Here is a 20,742-nt window from a genome sequence, read left to right as displayed (position 1 = left end):
GTCTGAAAGAATGGTGGTAGCAAGAAATGAAGTTTTGTAATCTAGGCTAGACCTTATACCCTAAACTATTCACGTGGTAAGATAATATATCATTTCAACCTTATTTTAAATACAGCTTAATTCCTTATATACTAAAGGTACTTATTTTTTTTAAAGTTATCGAATAATCGTGCCAAGAAGAAAATAGCTTATAAGAATGGTAACAGAAAATAATCTTGACCAAGCAAATGCTAGTCCTATGTTCATTGATTTGTCATTTTAAAAACAATTTTACTCTACATAAGTCAAAAGTAATTTCTTTAGTCCTTGTTTAAGAATTCTTTCAAAGCCTTAGAGTAGAAAGAAATTACATTGCTTGTCTTTTCTATTGTCGGTTTGTGTACAAGACTTTTTCAAAATTCGAGGAAGATAAAGGTTAGAATGCAAAATTCTTTACTTCAACAATATTTCGAAATACAATGACGGCAAAGTGGCATGTACTTGAAAAGGAACCTTTAGACGCAAATGAAAGCACACATGAGTGGCGTGATACAACGCTGGTCAACTATTTCGGGGTTGATCGGAATAATTGTTTCATAGTGCAACAGCAAAGTTTTCCACCTATTACACCTCTAAAACATCCTTTATTCTCATTACCCTTTCATCGCTTAATGACCTTGTGGGTCCCAGCACCTGGCCTTTTGCCTAAATTCCATATTCCAGTTCCCATTCTACCACGACGATTAACTAGAAGTATTTAATCTTTGATTTATAAGACATTGATATTGGGTATTTTTAAAACTTAGAGGCACAGGTAGTCTTAGTAAGTCTGTCTTATTTGAACTGCAGTCTAAGAGTCTCTCTCAGGGACAGAATTTAGGCGTACCATTCATTCTTGCTGTTAATCATCTTTTATCGAACATTCCTCTTGGATTTGTTATTTTTTTCAAGTGGTGATGACATACGATGTATTCTCCAATGGGATGGCTTGTTTGGAGAGGAAACACAGAGGAAAGCGGATATGTTTTCTTTTCTTAAGAAGAAACTCCTCTGCATCCCGTCCATGACTTTACCGCCCTTGAAAAGAAACTTTAGTACAGTAGTTACAGTAAGGAGAACGTTATGTATACTGTAGTAGATTCACATCTACCGTGCATTTGATGTCTAGGCCCGTCCCTTACGACGCTACTGACTGACTGTTGATAAGCCAATCACAGGGCTGGAAACACACAGTCTTTCCCGAGAGTTCACATGGGCAGGATTTGTGTTCCACCTCTCCTGAGGTATACGATTGAAAGACGTATCCCTCAGGAGAGGAGGAACACACATCCTGCCTATGTGAACTCTCAAGAGAGACTGAGAGTTTCCAGCCCTGTTTCCCATCCACTGATCTCTTATAATTGTGTATCTTTCAAACTGTAAAGTGCCTGTGCGTAATTTCTCTGCATTTTCTCTTGGTGCTTTGATATAAGGAAATACCAAATGTTCTTGGCAAAAGGTTCAAGTGGTGTTGATAAAACAGTGGCGGTCAGAAACTAGTTAAGATATAACGTCACTCCCTATTCTCATTCCTATTACCAGAAACTTGAAAAATTCACTAAAGAATAAAAGATGTGCAAAACGAATGATAAGAAAATGATAATATAAAGTTAATGATCTGTATTACACGTCTCCTTTTTCTGGGTAGGAATACGAACCGAGGTGGAAGTGCTTCAGGGATGGGCTGACCAAAAAAAAAAAAAAAAAAAAAAAAAAAAAAAAAAAAAAAAAAATAAATTAAATAAAATAAATAAAAATAAAAGAAAAGCAAAAAAAGGCAAAGGAACAGCAGTTAGCTTGTCGTCTTTGAAATGAAGATGAGGCCCCGGATGACACTGAAGGCGATCCTTGACGATACCGAAGCTGCCAGTTTTCACGAAGCATCAAGATCCAGCAACCCTAAAGCTCATATACCCGGCCAGTGTCCATTTTTTTTAAGGGGGGCGGGTTCGTTTTTTCCCAAAACGGGACCTTTTCCTCAATAAATGTCACTGCATATATCTATAGGTATATAATATATGAAATACTTGAAAATATTATTTTAGTTATATTAAGAAGAAAAATTGGGTATGCGTTCTATGCCCTTCTACCCGATTAGATGTTATTCAAAGTATGGACTTTGGTTAACAGAATTTGACTTATAATGTTTAAAAGTTTGCTCTGAAATTCAAGCATATTTCTTCAGTTTTATTGATCGATTCATTTATTATGTTAGGAATAACGTGTGCATTACTTTATTTATGTTATATACTTTGACTTAACAAAAAAAAATTAATTATTGCTTTGTAAGTACACTTCAATGTAAAGGATAATCACAGAAAATACGGACTTCCAGCAATTTGGGGGGCGGGGGCCGTTCGACCCCCCGAGCCGCCCTCGGTACAGGCCTGTATACTTCATTCAAAAGAGGAGTAAAAAGAGAACAGCCGTTAGTAGATGAACCTTTTGAAGGACCAGCAGCAGCAACTGCCTGTATATCAAGAGAATCTGCTGAAAAACCAAAAACCTGACTTAGGTTTCTTCAATAGTACTATTCTTCTAAACTCTTTTTTTTTCATCTGTCCACCCTCCTGTGGTGTTTGCGTATGGTAACACTGCGTCCCGGGCTTTAGATAGTTACGCTATGTGTAAGTTTTAGGTAAATAAAAGGATAGCTGGGTGTACATTTGCAACTGAAATGTGTTTTTAATAATTTACTGTATGCGAATTACACCGTTAATATTCGAAATAGGATATTGTTATTATTGTTGAATGTAAGCTGAATGTAACTATCTAAAGCCCAGGACGCAGTGTTACCGTACGCAAACACCACAGGCGGGTGGACAGATGGAAAAAAACAGAGTATAGACAGTGCACTTCTTGAATGACATTATTTTCCAATGTATGGACAGCTTCTTTACCTTCTTATACCTTCTCTACATATCCAAGTTCACCAGCAGATTATAGCTCTCAGCAGACCAACGAATCACGTGACAATGAATTAACAATGAGGATGGACTTTTCCAAAGGTATTTCATTAGTTGTAAAATTTTGAAACAACGATATATGTGTGAATTTATATTTGGAATTAACATATATGGTAGTGGAACTATTATTAACGGTTTGAAACACACATTTATAAGTTTTCTGTAATCCCCTTCCCGGTCACTTCAAATTGTTCAGATTTCCACTTCATAATAATAATAATAATAATAATAATAATAATTAATAATAATAATAATAATAATAATAATAATAAAAAGTATCAGAAAGGGGATGCTTTCAAGCATGAAATTAAATAACAAGGAAAATTCAGAATGGAAGTGGTATTCACGACAAGGACAACTCGTGTAAAAATGTGTTTTTCACGAAAACAAATTAAATATTTGTACATTTGTGTATTTGTGTGTGTGTGTGCGCGCGTGCATGAGAGAGAGAGAGAGAGAGAGAGAGAGAGAGAGAGAGAGAGAGAGAGAGAGAGAGAGAGAGAAGAGAATATGGTGTACATCGAACTATGGAAAGCTTAAGTTGGAACTATAACAGGGTTGCTCGCGGAGAATGGTGTAGAAATATGAGGAATATAACAAATCTGTGTAATTTAAGTAAAGCATTGGTTATAAGTTGTTCACAGGAGAGTGGCTGGATTGTTGGGGAAGTTGGTGTTTGGTATTGCGAGTGCAGTGATGAGAGATATCTAGCAAGTGTATGTAAATACATGTATGTTAGATACGAAAACGTATTGTTTGATGCTTGCAGATATCACAGATAGTAAACGGAACCTGGTGAAAAAGTGAAAGTGTAGCAAGCAGATAAACTTGAAGGTGATGTTAGCAAGAGGAAAGCGATGGTATTCAAGCCAGGAAGTTGAAGCAGTGTTTGATCAGTTAACTTATAGAAAATATGAGCTGCATTTATTTAGGAAATTGCTTATTGATTTATATGTGGGAAGAATGAAGGGCGATAGTTTTATTGAGAGAGTTTATTTTTTCAACCCATGTGGGTCTTGTTCCAAAAGACCGGTAAACGTATTTGGAGTATCGCTTCTTTTACAGTCCCAAAAGGTTTAAGTTGAGGGTCTGCTTGTGGCGAATTAAAAGGTTTTGTGATCCATAGACGTTGTTTTGTTAAATTATACCCATTCTATAACGTTCACTCTCGCTGTGAATTACAATCGTGTTATAATATAAGAGCGTTTTTTTCCGAAGGTTAAGAAAGAGGCAAGTCTAATGAAAACCATTAATTTGTATGTTATAGGTCTGGTACGTTGTATTTCACATCCAATTAGACATGGACTTGGCAGAAGATGGTATTTATTTGTGGATATGGGCAAGCACAGAATGCGGAAAAAACTCTTCCTTACACAAAGATGAAGAAGAAGAGACTGGGTTTTGGCAGCTATCGGACAGTCGGGCTACCTTCACAGCTCCGCTACCGAACGTCAAGTCACAAGTGAGGTACCCGCTTCGGTCTCCTAAAATAGAGACAGTATCGAAGGAGGGAGGCGTCTGTCTGCTTCTCTCTCCTTTTCTCCAAGTTAGTTCTATCGTTTTTCTGCATAATGTTTGAATGACTGAAGTAACTGTATGAGTTATGTAGAAATTTGTGGATTAAGTGTACAGTTATAGATAAGTTATACCTTGTGTTAGTGCCTTGCCATGCCGTGATAGTTTTGCTTATGAATGGCCGAGTTAATTGCAACTTGGATTTATCTGCTGAATAAAGAAGGACATCCTGTGTTTTCAGTGTAAAGAGGAAAAGGGTTGAAAACAAAATCTTGTGAGGTAAAGTGAAATGTTCTTTTGTTTATTTAAATACCGGAAGTGGCCAATCCCTTACCGGTTAAACCTCCCACCATATTGTGATATCGCCTCCTAATGAAAGCAGATCTCTTGTTCCGATTTAACAAACGACAAGTTCCATTCCTGTGGCATTTGGTTTTGTTAGCTGCCTTTGCAACGGTAAGTCAACTGAATGTTCATTTCCTCAAGTTGGAATACAGGGTGTCAAAAACTGCACGTGGAATGTGTAAGGCTGATTGAAGAGAAAAGGTTTTACACAAAGATGGTCGTGTCAATGTTTATGCTTTTGTGTAGTAGTTGACATGCTTCAAAAGTGTCATATTTGAGTTGTCATTATTTTTTTAAATATAAGGTAAATATTACTAATATGGCAAGTAAATATAGTGTAAAGCAAATTAGCCTAAATATTTGATGGCTTTGGTTTGGTCTCGATTTCGAATTGTCGCCATTCATGGCCTAAATTGCCCTGTTATGCTTGGTGGTGGTACTGTGTTTTCATGATTCGCGTCATATGGTCTTGATCATATGCCTATCATGTTCATGTTATTCGTTGATAATGAGCCATTGTAATTTTTGATTAAACTGTACGTATGAATGGTCGATCAACTCAACTCTTAAGTAATATTTTTCATGTTAAGTAAAGGGTTTTTCTGTATTCTCTTGGACTCTGTATACGTAAGGTTATTTGGGTAGGTAAAATAGCTAGGAACATTCTTGGATTGCTAGAGAGAAACATAATATAGCTGTCAGAATGTTAATGTAGGCCTTTTCGATACAGTTATCTACAAATAAAAATTAAACTTTTGTACACAGTAACATATATATACTATCACAGATAAGGAATATTTTCAGATATCTGATATGGTTAGGTGACATGGTATATGAATTCATCGGTAAATATATGTTACCGGCCAGTAACAGTCGTTATCATCATTATCTTGTGTGCTACGAAGCCCTCCTGTCGTTCATCCAGCAAGCCGCCTTTTGTCGGGGTTTCGTTTGAAGCATGTAAGTTTCCGCATATTTTCTGCTCTAGTGGTGATTGATTATTGAACAGTTTTGTTTTTCCAACGCCTTTATCATCTTAGTACCGCTATTAATTTCTGTTCATGCTTAGGTGTAAATTTATATCGTAGCTACATTATTGAAAGAGGCTTTTACATATTTAGTATTTTTTTTTAGCAATCGCAAACATCAAACATTTTTCATATTCAGTTCTTCCTTTATTCACTGTTCTTTTAATTTGCTTGCTGTTTCAATAAATAAATTTCGGATACCGTTGTAGACTTTGTTTCAGTGTTAGTGAAGTGATCACTAGGGATTTATTGATTAAGGGTGCATTTCTTAGTTAACAAGTTAACAAAAACCTCTTTTGCACGACATCTCATATTTGCTTTCTGGTATTTAGATTTTCGTAAACTAGAATGTTTTAGTTTATTACTCCTTTTTGACTACTAGCAGCATTTTTTATATTAATATAAAGATTTTTTATGGTGAATTTCTTACCATACTTATATATATTGTTTTGTCTTAATTTATTTTCCTTTCTGTTCATCCAACTATTGACATATATCATAATGTTACCTATTCTGTTCATAATATCTGCAGTGTTGTCAATAACTACCTATAACTATAGTTTTTTTTTTTCATCTGTCCACCCGCCTGTGGTGTTTTTGTATGGTAACACTGCGTCCCGAGCTTTAGATAGTTACGCTGTGTGTAAGTTTTAGGTAAATAAAAGGACATCTGGGTGTACGTTTGCAACTGAAAAGTGATTTCATAATTTACTGTATGCGAATTACACCGTTAATATTCGAAATAGGATATTATTATAATCGTTGAATGTAAGCTAAATGTAACTGTCGAAAGCCCGGGACGCAGTGTCATACAAAAATACCACAGGCAGGTGGACAGATGGAAAAAAACAGAGTATAGGTATCGTCTGCCGTAAACTTAATTTTTACTTCATGTTTGAACCATAATCAAGGATAAAGTCAGTGCGTGTGTTAAACAATTACAGGCCTACTACGCTGCCTTGTGATACTCCTTTTGACCGAATTAACGAGGCAGATTTCAGTGATTGTCTTCGCCGCCTAGCCATTTCAAGCCTGTTATCATCCGCTCATGCACCACTGTAGCGAATACTGCTTAAAAATCTTTGTGATTTTAACCCTGCAACTTATAATTATGCAAATTTTTTTTGTCATTTATCACATTGTGGCATGAAAATGTTTCAGCGGAGTGATTTTCTGGTAAGATGGAAGGAAGTTAGACCTTTCTGGATGTTCAACAAGCGGCTGTCATACCTTGGTTCCAATACCTTTCAACAGAAATGGCAAAGTTCGATATTGTTGATCAATAATGTTCCGTACTGGATTATTGACCGTCTTATTCTCCCTGTCTTGGTAGGAATGTTGTTCTAGGATCTTAGATTTATCGCGTTATGGTACAACATGACTCCGTGAGTATTTGGATCAGGATTGCAATTATTTCTGGCTTTATTTTTTCATGTATTTCCTAATATTCAGACTTTTTGGAACGTCTTACTTATATTATTGAGGGTTTGAAAGAAATCGGTTTACCCCAATTTCACACTATTGAAAACTGCCATTTCTAAAAAAATTCTTTCTAACCCATAGTTGTAAGAAGTAAATATCGTTGTGTGACATTGTTTTATAGATATAAAGCAATTTTTGTGAACAAGTTCCGGGATGTACTAAAAAAATGGAAAAGGGTGAAACCAGGAAATATTTAGTAATACAAATAGTGAGGAAATGTTATCTACAATCTGTTCTTGATGCAAACAAGCTGGTAAGCTTCAGGTGGTACATACCACCCACATCATTCTACAGGCCATTCGTGCTAATGTGGATTAAGTTGTCACCCTAGTCCGTAGGAAACTCATCAGTACGGCCACGGCTTCGGTGGCAGTGAGACTGTTATAGTATATCTTTAAATGCCTGGCTACTGCCTCCACCGGCCATATTACTTTTGGTAACATAGAAAATGAAACCGATTGTTTGGGGAGGCTCCAGCATTTCTGTTTTCCATCTTCTGCATTTAACGTCTGTTAAATTATTTCTTTGGAAATTTAAAACTATTGGATGGATGTATAAAAAAAAAAAAAAAAAAACGAGGAGAATGGGGTATGCAATAGAAGGTTAGAGACCAATTTGGGGAAGAGACAGTTATATAGGGAACTGTTGGTTTAGGCCATCACCTTTGATATATGACCGTTACTTATGTTGTTTAGAAGGAGTAACAGAAGAATTGAAAAATTAGGAAGTGTGAAAAATGTCACATAATGTTTTGTTTCTTTCAGATAGTAAATGAAAGTTAAAATTATCTTTTTGAAGAAGATTTCTTGAAGGTAAATGGAAGCTAAAATTATCTATCAGTAGAAGAATATTTCTTAAAAGATAGTAAATGAAAGCTAAAATTATATTTTGAAGAAGGTTTCTTTCAGATAGTAAGTGAAAGTTGAAAAGATCTTTTTTGAAGAATATTTCTTGCAGATAGTAAATGGAAGCTAAAATGATCTTTCAGTGGGAGAATATTTCTTGCAGATAGTAAGCGAAAGCTGAAATTATCTTTAAAAGAATATTTCTTCCAGATAGCAAATAAAAGCCATATATCAATTTGCATACTATAATTAATTATATTTGACCCTTATTCATCATTCTGTTAATTTTAATTTCGGTAGAAATTGAATAGAAGAGAGAAAATTATTCTAGAGTAGTACACACACACCTTCGGGGATAGTTGTAATAGGCCTATCATATTTCCTAATGTAAGCTTTGACATAAATTTTAACAGACGATACCGTGAATTTACTTAAATATTTTACCTGGTTGGGAGGGCCCGTAACGCACTGAGGTTTGCCCAGAACCTCGCACAGGTTTAGCCACCTTAGTGTTTATTCTAATAATAATGCTTGCATATTTGTTCGAGAGACTAGCCCTAAAGTTAGCTTGCCTATCCCTACGCGTTTCAAGTTTGTCTTATCACCATCCATTCTTGAATAGTGCCATTTGTTATAAATCTTATAAACATAATTATTTACTTTTTCTTCTTTTTTAAGCTTCAGTTTCCAACAGAAATTTTAACGCAGAAGTATTTTAGGTTCCCCTAAGAGATTTTATCATAGAAAACGGACCTGTCACATTGAACGGTAACTCGTATTTCGACCGTTTTCATGGTGTATTTCCATTATTTAATAAAATAATATTTGTAACTTGTATTTCCGTTGGGTATAAAATGTTTAGTTTTTCATTGTATAATACGGATTTCATTTTCATGATGTATTTGAATTATTTAGGTAGATCTACAGTACTATTGCGCGGGAGGCCTAGACTAGGGCAGTTGCGGTTTTCTATGGAGTTTTACTTCCTGAACAAGAATTTTAAGTAATATTTATACTGACGACTGTAATTAACCCCCGGGGGTCAGTACTAAACACGGCGAAATACATTGGACGCCCTAATCCCTAGTGGATGTCGTATCCGCGGGTACGTTCCTTGCAGTCCGTACGGAACTATGCTGTAGAATTACCATTATTTAATATAATAGTATTTGTAACTTGTATTTCCGTAAGGTATAAAATGTTTTAGTTTTTCATTGTAAAATACGGATTTGCAATCATGTCTTATCTAACCAATAAATTCGCGTAAATTATGTCATGTTATCATTAGCGTTTCTTGGCTTTCGAGTCGTTAGAAAATTCTTTACTTTTCCATTTGAAATATTAATTAATAAATCGATACTGGTTCCAGGTCAAAATGACAAACTATTGGATGAACATTTACATATGAGTGTTACCATTCTAACTGAATTAAACCATTTGTCAATGAAGAGGAAAACAGAAAACCAAGTTTTGGAAACACCTTTAAGACTATAAACCTGTGAAATATTTTACATAAACTCAGTAAGCTTCTAATTATTTTCCTTTCCACAGTACAATGGCAGCGGCTTATGAAGAATTTATAAAGAGAATTCAAGAGGGATTGAAGAGGGAGGAAGAAAAGGAGAGAGAGGAAAAAGAAAAAGCCACATTAGCAGAGAACAGTAAGCAGGATGAACCACCGACGCTCCTCCCTCCAGAGCCAGAGGAGGAGGAGGAGGAAAAGTTACCAACAATTTGTGTTCCTGACCTAGAGGAACCAGGGATAATAGAACATGCTCAGCCTTCAAGTCTGAAGGAACTCTATGACATTATTTGTCAACAAATCCGAGCATCTGGAACCCTTGAACTTATAATGCAGGACTTTCAGGTACACAGGTATTTCGCTCTTGATCACGCTGTTTTGGTCAGAAAAATAATTCGAACTGTTTAGACATTAAAGAATCGTACAATAGTAAGCAGTAATAGTGTATGAGCATTAAGAATATGGCATGAAAGAGTTGTGTATGGTTAGTGTTACAACAGTTATAACCAAAATGAACTATATTGGTAATATTGCTTAAGCATTGAGACAAAGATTATTTAGACAGGTTTTTAGACTTTATTTAGAAAAAAATATATAGTATATATACACTTCTAGCAAAGGCACATTAACTAAGCGCTAAAAGTTTGTCAGTTAAAAGCAAAACCTTTATGAAAATAACCAAGTTTTTTTTTTTTCCAAAATATGCAAGTCATACTCCTTATTTCAGGAATGCAGGACTGATCTGGACAGAGTAACGTACGTCTCCCAGTTAACCGAACTGGAGAACCTCGTTATAGAGGAGAACTATGCCCAGAAAAATAGTGATGAAGCAAACAATTACGAAAAAGTGTACGACTTACTGATTCCCAACGAAGCCTCAGCTTCCAAGGCTTTGGATGTCATTAAAAAAGGCATTCAAAAGACTCCTCCCGAAGATGTAGCAGCCCTCGCTGTAAGGTACATGAAGAGGGGCTGGGCTTTCCTCCTGCTGGAACAGTTCAGTAATGCAGCAGTTGATGCTGAAAAGAGCTTGTCCTTTGGTTGCCCTGAGGAAACCTTGTGGAATTCTCATGAAATATTGGGACATGTGAATGCACAGCAAAGGGACGACGCTAAAGCAGAACACCATTTCCTGAAAGCCTTGGAAAACCTGCGAAAAAGCAATACAGTCAACGAAGTCAAAGCCGTGGCAACTGTCAGGATCATGACGGTATTCAAAAGTATCAAGGCCAGAAAGGGAAAGAAAGTCTCTGCTAAAAAAACGAAACAGAAGGAGAAGGTCAAACCACCTCAACTTTCATACGGTCCACATAAATTGTTCCCGCGCGCTTCGTCAGCGTTAGAATTTGTAGTTACTAAAGACAGAGGACGTTGTGTTATTGCCAAGAGGGACATAAGGCCAGGTAAGTTAAAGAAATACAATCTTCCCACTTCTGTGTGCGCTCTCGTTTGTCACTATGCAATTCTCATTCCATGTGTGGTGTGAGAGCTCTTCTCTTCCACTTTTTATCCTGAATGGACTCATTCAAACATCTTCCTATCATGCCTATTTAACCTATTTTAAGTTTAAGTAGTTCTGGTGCCATTTAGAATAAACAAGGTTTCCTTTATGATAATTCATTAAGTTTACTCCTTTTGGTGTGAAGGGTTCACTACTGAACAAGCGTAAATAGTATCCCTGAATAGAGGACGGATTCATGCCCTCTTTGCTTAATAGTCCGTCTAACTTATTGATGAAATAGAATTTTCAGCCTGGATACTTTAGTTTTGTAAATACTGTACTAGTTGGTCTTTCTATTATGGCTACTTAAGGAGTTGGGTAGGATCAGGATCGTTTAGAGAGCGCCTCAGTGGCATGGTTGGTATGGTCCTAACCTGCCACCTCGGTGGCCGCGAGTTCGATTCTCGGGCATTCCATTGAGGTGTTAGAGATGTGTATTTCTAGTGATAGTAGTTCACTCTCGACGTGGTTCGGAAGTCACATAAAGCCGTTGGTCCCGTTGCTGAATAACCACTGGTTCCATGCTACGTAAAAACACCATACAAACAAACATACTACATACTTTATCCACTGCAAAATTTCAGGTCGTCAGTTTGTGCTTATTCTAAATTTAGGGGCTACTCGGTGCATTGATTGTTTATCGTCACATTCCAACTCATTTGAGGATTCTTGGCTGTGTCCTTTTACTTCTGTAATGTTCATTAGTTCGGAATACATACACACTGTTACAAATTTACGACTACATTAAACCTATCATATTTTCTATCGTTATTTTATCCTGTTCCTTCTTTTAATTAATTTTGTTTATTATCACGGGAGTAATGTTTGAGGTTTAGTGAACCCTCTGAAAGGAGTTTGTTGCTTTGTTTTGCATGTACTCTAAAAGGTTTCAAAATAGAATGCTGAACAATGTATTGTTTTAAGTTTAAGCTTATATTTCTGCCACAATAATTTTTTATACATAAAATTCAGAATTCATCATCACAGATTTTTAACAGTATTTCTTAAACTTTCAAATCAAATTAGCATGGTTTCTAAAAGTAGCAGTTTGCTAAACGAATTCAGTTTCATTTGTCTTATTTGTGACTTCTTAGTAATTGCTTATTCTGTTCACTTCAACAGGAGATATACTGATCGTGGAAGAGCCCTTCTGCACAATGATGAATCCTGATTATTTGGCTTCACATTGCTACAACTGTTATGTGAGAACGCCTGTGTCCATCCCATGCAACTCTTGTGCTAAGGTAAGAGAATTCACTGGGTGTTGAGTTTTTTCCATCGTATTATTGACTCTGTACAATTTCCAGTATTCTAATTAAGAGAAAAAAAGTCTACAATTATATTTTTATTATTTTTTTATTTTTTATTTCGCTGTACAGTATATGTCCGCGTGAAAGTACTATATACGTACATCAAGTAGACGGTGTCTGGTAGGAGTAGTGGCCCTTTTTTCTAAATAGGGATTTAATTTGGCAATTATCTTCTTAACGTTTCAATGCAGTAGTTAACATTTTCCAATATAATGTTGCTTGGAGTGTTTTTTGACGGAGAGACATAATTTTTTTTTTTTTTAACGTGCCATCTTTGGGCACTTATAAGGTGTAAGTTGTCACAACTTTCCACCACTAATTTCGAAAAGTCCAAAGCAATCAGATCCAAAATTATGCTTTGGTGGTCCATGATGACTTAAGAGGATTACAGTCCGCACATTTGTCATTTTTCACTTTAAACAACAACCAGTTGCATGAAAAGTGTGTTTTATCACAACCCTGTAAGTCTTAGATTGTATATGATTACGTGTATGGCTTTATAGCTGAAATTTCTTGATACTGTCATTTTTCAAAATTACTGGAACTGCAGTACACCAGCTTTTAGATGAGACCATTCCACTGATTGGCACTGAATCAGTATCAATACAAGATTCAAATGCGACATGCATACGAGTCGTTCAAGACAATGCACTAAAATGGCTTAGGCGATATTTCACCAGCAGAACTTTGCGAGGTATACAACTTAAAAGCTTCAAATCAACCTCGGACACAATGCCATGCGTACTATGATAGGCGTCAACGTAGGACTGACACTATCATATACACTTATACGTTTCATGGATTATAAGAAAGTAGAGTGTAAGTTAAGTGTATGATACACAATTTGTCTAGTTTGGACACTGCTGTAGGTATTAGAAACAAAATAAGGAACCCGATGATGGGCTTCAAGAGTTGGATGAACAGAGTAGACAAAGTATGAATGAAAATCAAAGCGAAATGTGTCAATAGAATTCAATGAGTTATTCCAAGAATGAAAAGAAAAGAAGAAAATAAACGGGAAAGCAATGAAACGTTTCAGAAAGTACTAGATTTCTTTAAAAAAAATATATGGTAATGATGTACGTTAACAAAATGGAAGTGGATATTGTCACGTAACAAAATTACCACGGAAGAAAACTATAACGTGTAAAGGATAAAAAAAGAAGATTAGGTATTACGTACAGAACGCTCGCAACATGTCTTGCTAGGGGTCCTTGACATCTCCGGACTTATTTGTTTTTAATGTAAATGTGGATTCTGGTGTGTCAAAGGTGACAGGTGTGCACGAGTTTACTCCTTCAGGTTAGTAGATTTAACATCGATATAGCTAATAGTTAGCTAATGATAAGGAGAAAAACCAAGCAAATGAAGGAAACCCCTAAGATCTACCTACCTCACTGTCATTTCTTCCTACTAGCTAGGTACCTAATACCTACTAGTATAACTAGACTAACTAGGCTACAGGTGTGTATCCTGAGATGATCAGGGAAATCCCCTATCAGGAATCCCCCAACCAAACTCGAGATAGAGTCTTTTACCTAGCCTAGTACATCTTGAAAGTGGAAAGAATTTACACCTGAATCTAAACTTGAACACTGTTCCAAACTTGCAAGGCGGCCACCCTTTCTCCGCCACTGAGAGCAATGCAGACAGCGGGAGGGAAGTACCTGGACGGCACACATTTTTTCTTCTTAATCTTGCTAACTGACGAAAGTTAAGGCATGTATCTGGGATTACTACTTCCAGCTGGATTATATCATGCTGTAATGTAAAATATGTCACTTATGGTCTCTGGTAGCACTTCGTATGTGGGGCAACCATTGTGAAGCTGAGAAAGTTGTTGTGAAAAATTGCTGCTACCTGAAAACATTCAGGTACTAGGGTAAATGACCAAGCAGCGATATTGCAGCCACCTCTCTCAGAACATGGCCACTTTCCAAATAAGTGCTTGAATTGTGCTATTTTTTCATAATTTAGGCAAAAAAAATTACTTTTAGAGGAGTATAGAGGTCTCGGTTTGCATCCTGGATGAGCCACAACTCCTAAGTGATGCTCATGGCAGTGAATTAAAGTATTTTTTCAGGAAGGTGGGCACATCCTGGGATTGGTGGCCGCTTCGTCGCCGCTCGGTCATTTACCCTTTGCTAAAATTTATTTTACTATTAAATTTTAATCTGTTGAAATAGGTTGGTAATTATTACATAACAGAAAGTAGCCTATACTAGTACTGGTATAAATGCACGTGACCAGTGCACTTACCACTGCCCAGGTGTCCATTATGATGTCTGTGTACGTGGGCCACTTTCATAACCCTAAATATTGGAATTTTGATGATAATTGAAGCCCCCAAATTATTAAGTACAACTCATTCACTTGTCCCATTAATTCACTTGGAGAAAAATGCCAAAATTATCATTCAGCCATGTCAGATATTAAATTGACGCACGAGAGACAGCTTAGTCCAAGAAGGATGTCCCCAAGCATCCAATGATAATTCAGCATTGAATTTGCCCCTGCCCACCCCTCCTACAAAAGCCTATCTGAACCCAGTTTTCATCCAGTTTGTCTTCACCAGTCCTGATGATGATCACGGAGACGGTTGAAACGTGTAGACTACACCAACCCCTGAAATGAACATGTAGACTACACCAGCCCCTGAAAGAGTCTTGGTAGCATTGCAGGGATACCCAATACCTGTATCCTAGAAAAAAAAATACTAAAAGATAACCACCAAGACCTCGTTGCAGTAACCGGCCTGGGTTTCTATGTCTAATAAAAAGATAAAATAAAAGCAAGATAGAATGAGTACAAATATCCCAATTTTGACAAATATGAAGATTGGATTTCTACGCAACCTAGCTGAATCAGAAAAACTAATCATCAGAAGAATTTAAAAGACCTGTACAAGATTAATTTGTTGAAAGCTGCCATTGTTTTCAATTATCATATTATTATTATTTTGTGGAGGTTTCTTCGCAACTGCTACCCAGGAGAGACAAGGTCTACCCAATTTGGAGGTTGACAAAGCTCTGCCTACATGGGGGATTTGGGGGGCAAGTGAGCAGACCTGTTGGGCGTAAGTTGTTAACTTTGAATTCTTCCTTTTTCTTGGTATTCTGTGTTTCTTGTTTACAAATAATTCAGTTTATGTAACTCATTCACATAATGAACCACTTTATAGCTCATTTGTAAGATGGTCCATTTTGCTTTACCTCAGTTTTTGACACAAGCCTTGTATTTGCTGCAGCAAGAGGTGAATATTTCCAAGTAATTATATTACACAATCTAGAAATAATTATCTAATCACGCTATGGTAAAACTTGCTGTGGTTCTTCTCCCTTGTATAGAAAATGGCAAGCTGTGGTCATTATCGAATTTGTTGAAGCCTAGATCGTGTTAGTGCCTACCTGCATACCTTGTGAGTTGGTGAGTGGGCAGAGCCTCATGACGTTATATGTTTACATCATGAATGGTTTTTGGATCCTTTTCTGTGATCTTGACTCCAGCATCGGCAAATTCATTTACCTTACAATTATCAAAGCTATTGAACTTAACTACCAAATAATAGTACTTGCAAAAATTTGGTAAGGTTATAAAATTGTACGTGGAACCTCTACATATGAAAGTCCTACTTACGAAAAATCCAGTTACGAAAGCAAAGACAAAGATTTTTTTGCCTCTGTACGAAAATAATTCAGGTTGCAAAAGGGTGTATGTACTGTAAACCGAAATTTGCCTGGGCAGCCGAGAACAATTTTAAAACTGGCGCACCGCCAACTCAGTAGACTCACCACCATCCTCCCGTTCTCCCATTGGTTCCTGATGCTAGTCACCGCCATAAGATCCTGCTCTCCTATTGGTCAGCATCTGTTCCACATGCACCTATGTAAAGGCGTCCCTCGACCATTTCGTCACATCAGCGTTAACGTACACACCTGGAATTAGTTCATTCACATAGATTTAGTTTAACATAAATTCCTGTTAGTGATTTCGCTAGCGGAGTATTCTTTCATCAAGGTTCTTTATCTTCCGCCTAACACCAACCCTCTCCTCCAGCCCATGGACCAGCAAGTGATATTGAACTTCAAGAAGCTGTATACAAAACATCTTTTCAAGAGATGTTTTGACATCACTGAAACCGCAAACCTCACCTTGTGTGAATTTTGGAAGGAGCATTTTGATTTCGTGATATGCATCCAACTCATCGATCAAGCTTGACAGGAGGTTTCAAGGCGAACCTTGAATTCTTCGTGGAGGAAACTCTGGCCTGATGTCGTATCCTCCCAAGACTTTGAGGGATTGAATGTGGGCAAAGCTGATGCAGATTCAGAAACAGTTGACGATCCTGGAACTGTTTTACAACTAGATCTTGACGAGATTGTTGCACTCGGCAAGTCCATGGGGCTGGTCGTCAACAAGGACGACATCAATGACCTTCTCGAGGAGCACCAAGAGGAGCTTACGACGGATGACCTGAAGGAGTTGGAGGCCATGCAACATAACGTCGTTCAAGAAAAGTTCTCTAGCAGCGGCAAGGAGGAAGACGACCCTATGACAACGGCAGAAATTAAGGATGTTCTAGCTGCTTTTCATAAAGTGCAATCATTTAGAAAAGAGACACCCCGAAAAGGCTTACATAGGTCGTATGCTTGCACAGTTTGATGACGTTTGCCCGAGTCGTTTCAGGAACATTGTGAAAAGCAGGCAGAAGCAATGTTCCTTGGATAGTTATTTTTAAAAGAGGCCTTTAGTAGTAAGCAAACAGGAAGGTCCAAGTGATACGAAAAAACAGAAAATTGGAAGTGGTGAAGAAATTTAAATTTGTTAAAAACTTGAAGTAAAAAAGTAGAAAAAAATAAAAAAATCAGAAAAAGGCAAAGAAATTTAATTTTAAGTTTTTCGTAAAGTTAAGTGTTAATGTGTTCTACCATTTGTTAATGTGTTTCGTAAAGTTTAATGTTAATGTTTTCTGCCATTTTTTAATGTGTTTCGTAAAGTTAAGTGTTCATGTTTTCTGCCATTTGTCCTCCTCCTCTGTCGCCACTTTCGGACATCGCCTCACTCAAAAGGCAAGGTTCCACATTTTACTACATATGTACGTACAAGTACGTACAGTATTTCTTGTACCCTGTACACTAATCCACTTTATTTACAGATCAGTCACTGTTATGTTAGGTATTGAATGGTCCAAATTGTTGTATTTCATTGCTTATTGGTCAATTTAGCTTTATTTTAAAATCAATGTGGTGTTTTTGTAGGGCTTGGAACGAATCAGGCAATTTACATGTAAAACGTAGTTCTAGATACGAAAAATCAGGTTACAAAGGCTGCTTCGGAACGGATGAATGTCGTAACCTGAGGCACTACTGTACTTGCAACTTTCACCTTTATACAATACTACCTTGATAAAATGGTGTTGCCAAAAACGTGTTTCATCAGCTCTCAATCTTTTAGTAATAATAGAACAAGTAAACTACAAATTAACAGTGGAAAATAATTTGTAAAGTTGACGATAATTAAATTATTAGTATTTGGTATAAGTGACAAGTATGGTATCTAAATTAGTGGCACTTTCACAGCATACAGTCTAAACTTGGTGATCAGTTCTTGGGTCCTCTCTCCACAGATGATATTGGTAAGGAGATCAGCCAAGTTCTTTGATAGAACGTACTTGTTGGTTTTTCTCGGGTTGATTTTCCCTAGTGCAAAGTGCTATCGGGTGTCAATGTACCTAGGTCTCTCAGAGCACTGAATGGCATTTGCTAAGGCTATGGCGTCCTGATTTCTTCTTGTGCCTTTTATGTTCGTCTTCCATCTTGTATTGTCTTTCTCCTTGTCTCCTCTTTTCAAATTTTAGGCAGTTTCTTGCTATATGTCCAGGCTGGTTACAAACATAGTAGACAAATCTTTTGTCCCATCTCCTCTAATGCAATTTGCACTTGAATTTCTATCTTCTTTTCTTGAATTTCTTCTAAAGCTCGTTTTATACACCGAAGATCTTCTCTTTGTCTTGCCTCGAGTTTTTCTTGCCTCGAGTTTTTCTTGCCTCTCTTCGAAAAGGAGTACGTATTGACTACATTTATTATATATGTCATGAATTTTTGAGAAATTTAACTTCAACAAAATTTGATGCTTGGGAATATGTTTAAGACCTTTAAGCACAAACACAGCTCCAAATTGAGCCACTTCTATTAGAGCTGCATTTATATCTCTGGCCAATCTGATTACATAGGGTTTATGTTCCCTCATAGACATTTCTTTAGTGTTTTGCATCTACAGAGTTCTCCCAGCATCGATTTTTGTGGGGTTTTCACTAAAAATTTCCCATGCGTCTTTTGCTTTGGTGCATTTAATGATGTCCAGATCCAAATTATCCACCCTTGTGTATTATAGCTGAGTGCGTCGTTATTTCTTTGAAGCTGTAGTTGTGTCCAGTTGTTTTTGATCTTCAGCATATCTTGGGTCATTGTATTCCCACCACCTTTTCTGAGTGAGTGTGGCTGTAGTTCTCTTTGCCCAATGGAAATAATTTCATTCATCCAGAATTTCATGTTTTTTGCTTTCTCTGTCTTTGGCTGCTATTTTGTGCATATCATTGCCTTATGGCACTGTAGGTAGTTTTTCTTCTTCCAAAGTTTTTCTTGTTACTTTTCACCACACTTATTTCACAAACTCGGTACTCTTGGCATATTCTGGGTGCATAACCTCTTAAAGTGGTTATGTGTTAGTGTGGTATTCTTCATTAATTTGACTTCTTTTACATTCTTTCTACCTTACATTGCTTTGTTAATCGGTAATAAAAGCCATGTTTTCATTTGTTTGAATGCCCAACTAACTACAGTCACTCACATCTCAGGCAAGCTTGTTTATATTTTGTTATGCCACGACTGACCCAGTGTTTGCTGATGCCGTGCGGCAAATTTAAAAATTAAACTAAGTGTAAAAAGAGACAAAACTGATAATCAAAGTTTAGACTAATATTTCAACAAATCTATAGAGGGTACTACTACTGCTGTGATTATCTTTCATAATATTTTACTTTTTTATGCATATTGTAATTGAACTTTTGTATTCAGATTTGATTTGTATAAAGTTGTTAAAGTGTATCTTGGTGTTCAATTTGTCAGTGATTTTCATATTTCCTCCAGGTTTGGTACTGCTCTGAAGAATGTCGTGCAGCATCTTGGGAGGGACTTCATTCTAAAGAATGTAAAGTTCTGAACCACCTCATTGACCCTGGAATGGGCAAGATAGCTCTGCTGGCATACAGGTAGAATCCCATTGTCTCTTAATTGTATTTGTTGCTATTGAAATACAAAGATTTGCCTTTTATAGATATCTGGTAAAGTTCTCAAATTCAATTGCTTGAAAGCTAATTGCTCAAAAATTATTACTAGAACTATCAGTTGATCGAAAGATCGATTGTTCGAAAATCAGTCCTTCAACTAATTTTTGTAAGTAGATAAAAAAAATCAATTGGTTTTCAGTAAATAATACCGACAATTAAAACATGATTTATTAGTCTTTACAATTTATAAAAAGTTAAAAAAAGTTTGAGCAAGGATAAAATCAAGTTAAAATGTAGGATTGCCAATACATATATGTTGGCTACTGTACAGTATTAGTATGAAATATATTGTGTGCACACCTCGTAAATATTCTTCTACACTTCCCAATTTGTCATATTTTGATACAATATACTGTAATCATTGCGCGCAGTCACAGTAAGTTTTTCTGCTCCCAGCTATACTTTCACTTCCCATAAATTGTTCGATTTGTAACTCGTGTTAACTTTGTTATATTTTTAAGCCATCTGTAAACTTATAATTAGTGTATGACAAGCACTTAGATGACATTGAAAATTGTTTTGCCACCCCTCGGTAGCATTGTTTGTATTCAGCATTCCCTGTTTGATGTAATTGAAACAGTTCCACATTTCATGTTGCAGTATAGGGGTATGTCTATGGTTGTGTCTATACAGCTGACCAGTCCATGTACCTTCAAAGTAATCCACTACTAATTGAAGTTCATCTGGAAAATCTCATTTTCATTGTAAGATTCAAATGTTGCCACAACATTGAGTAATTGGTATACATGAATTCCAATGCAGATAAGAGACGAGCTTTAAAAGCAAATTTGGCATTGGTGTTGTACATAACCTTTAGGCTATTTCAGTGGTTCCCAACCTTTGGCTCTTTGAGGAACCCTTG

General features: G+C 36.6%; 1 protein-coding gene across 5 annotated transcripts in view; it reads left to right on the top strand.

Annotated features, from left to right (window-relative positions):
* Positions 1-1,767: 1,767 nt before the first annotated feature.
* The window catches only part of LOC135212559 (SET and MYND domain-containing protein 4-like), a 22,990-nt gene continuing 4,015 nt past the window's right edge, over positions 1,768-20,742 (top strand). Inside the window, exons 1-7 of one of the 5 annotated variants that reach the window (XM_064246098.1) lie at positions 1,768-3,026; positions 4,252-4,530; positions 5,649-5,804; positions 9,751-10,066; positions 10,449-11,124; positions 12,345-12,466; positions 19,681-19,802. In XM_064246098.1, coding sequence (XP_064102168.1) covers positions 9,755-10,066; positions 10,449-11,124; positions 12,345-12,466; positions 19,681-19,802 — 1,232 coding nt within the window. In that variant the 5' untranslated portion in view covers positions 1,768-3,026; positions 4,252-4,530; positions 5,649-5,804; positions 9,751-9,754. The other 4 variants (XM_064246097.1, XM_064246099.1, XM_064246100.1 and 1 more) reach the window with 4 other exon arrangements.

The sequence above is a fragment of the Macrobrachium nipponense genome, chromosome 41 (genome assembly GCF_015104395.2).
Source record: "Macrobrachium nipponense isolate FS-2020 chromosome 41, ASM1510439v2, whole genome shotgun sequence".
Taxonomy (NCBI): Eukaryota; Metazoa; Arthropoda; class Malacostraca; order Decapoda; family Palaemonidae; genus Macrobrachium; species Macrobrachium nipponense.
This window is presented reverse-complemented; position numbering and strand designations above follow the sequence as displayed.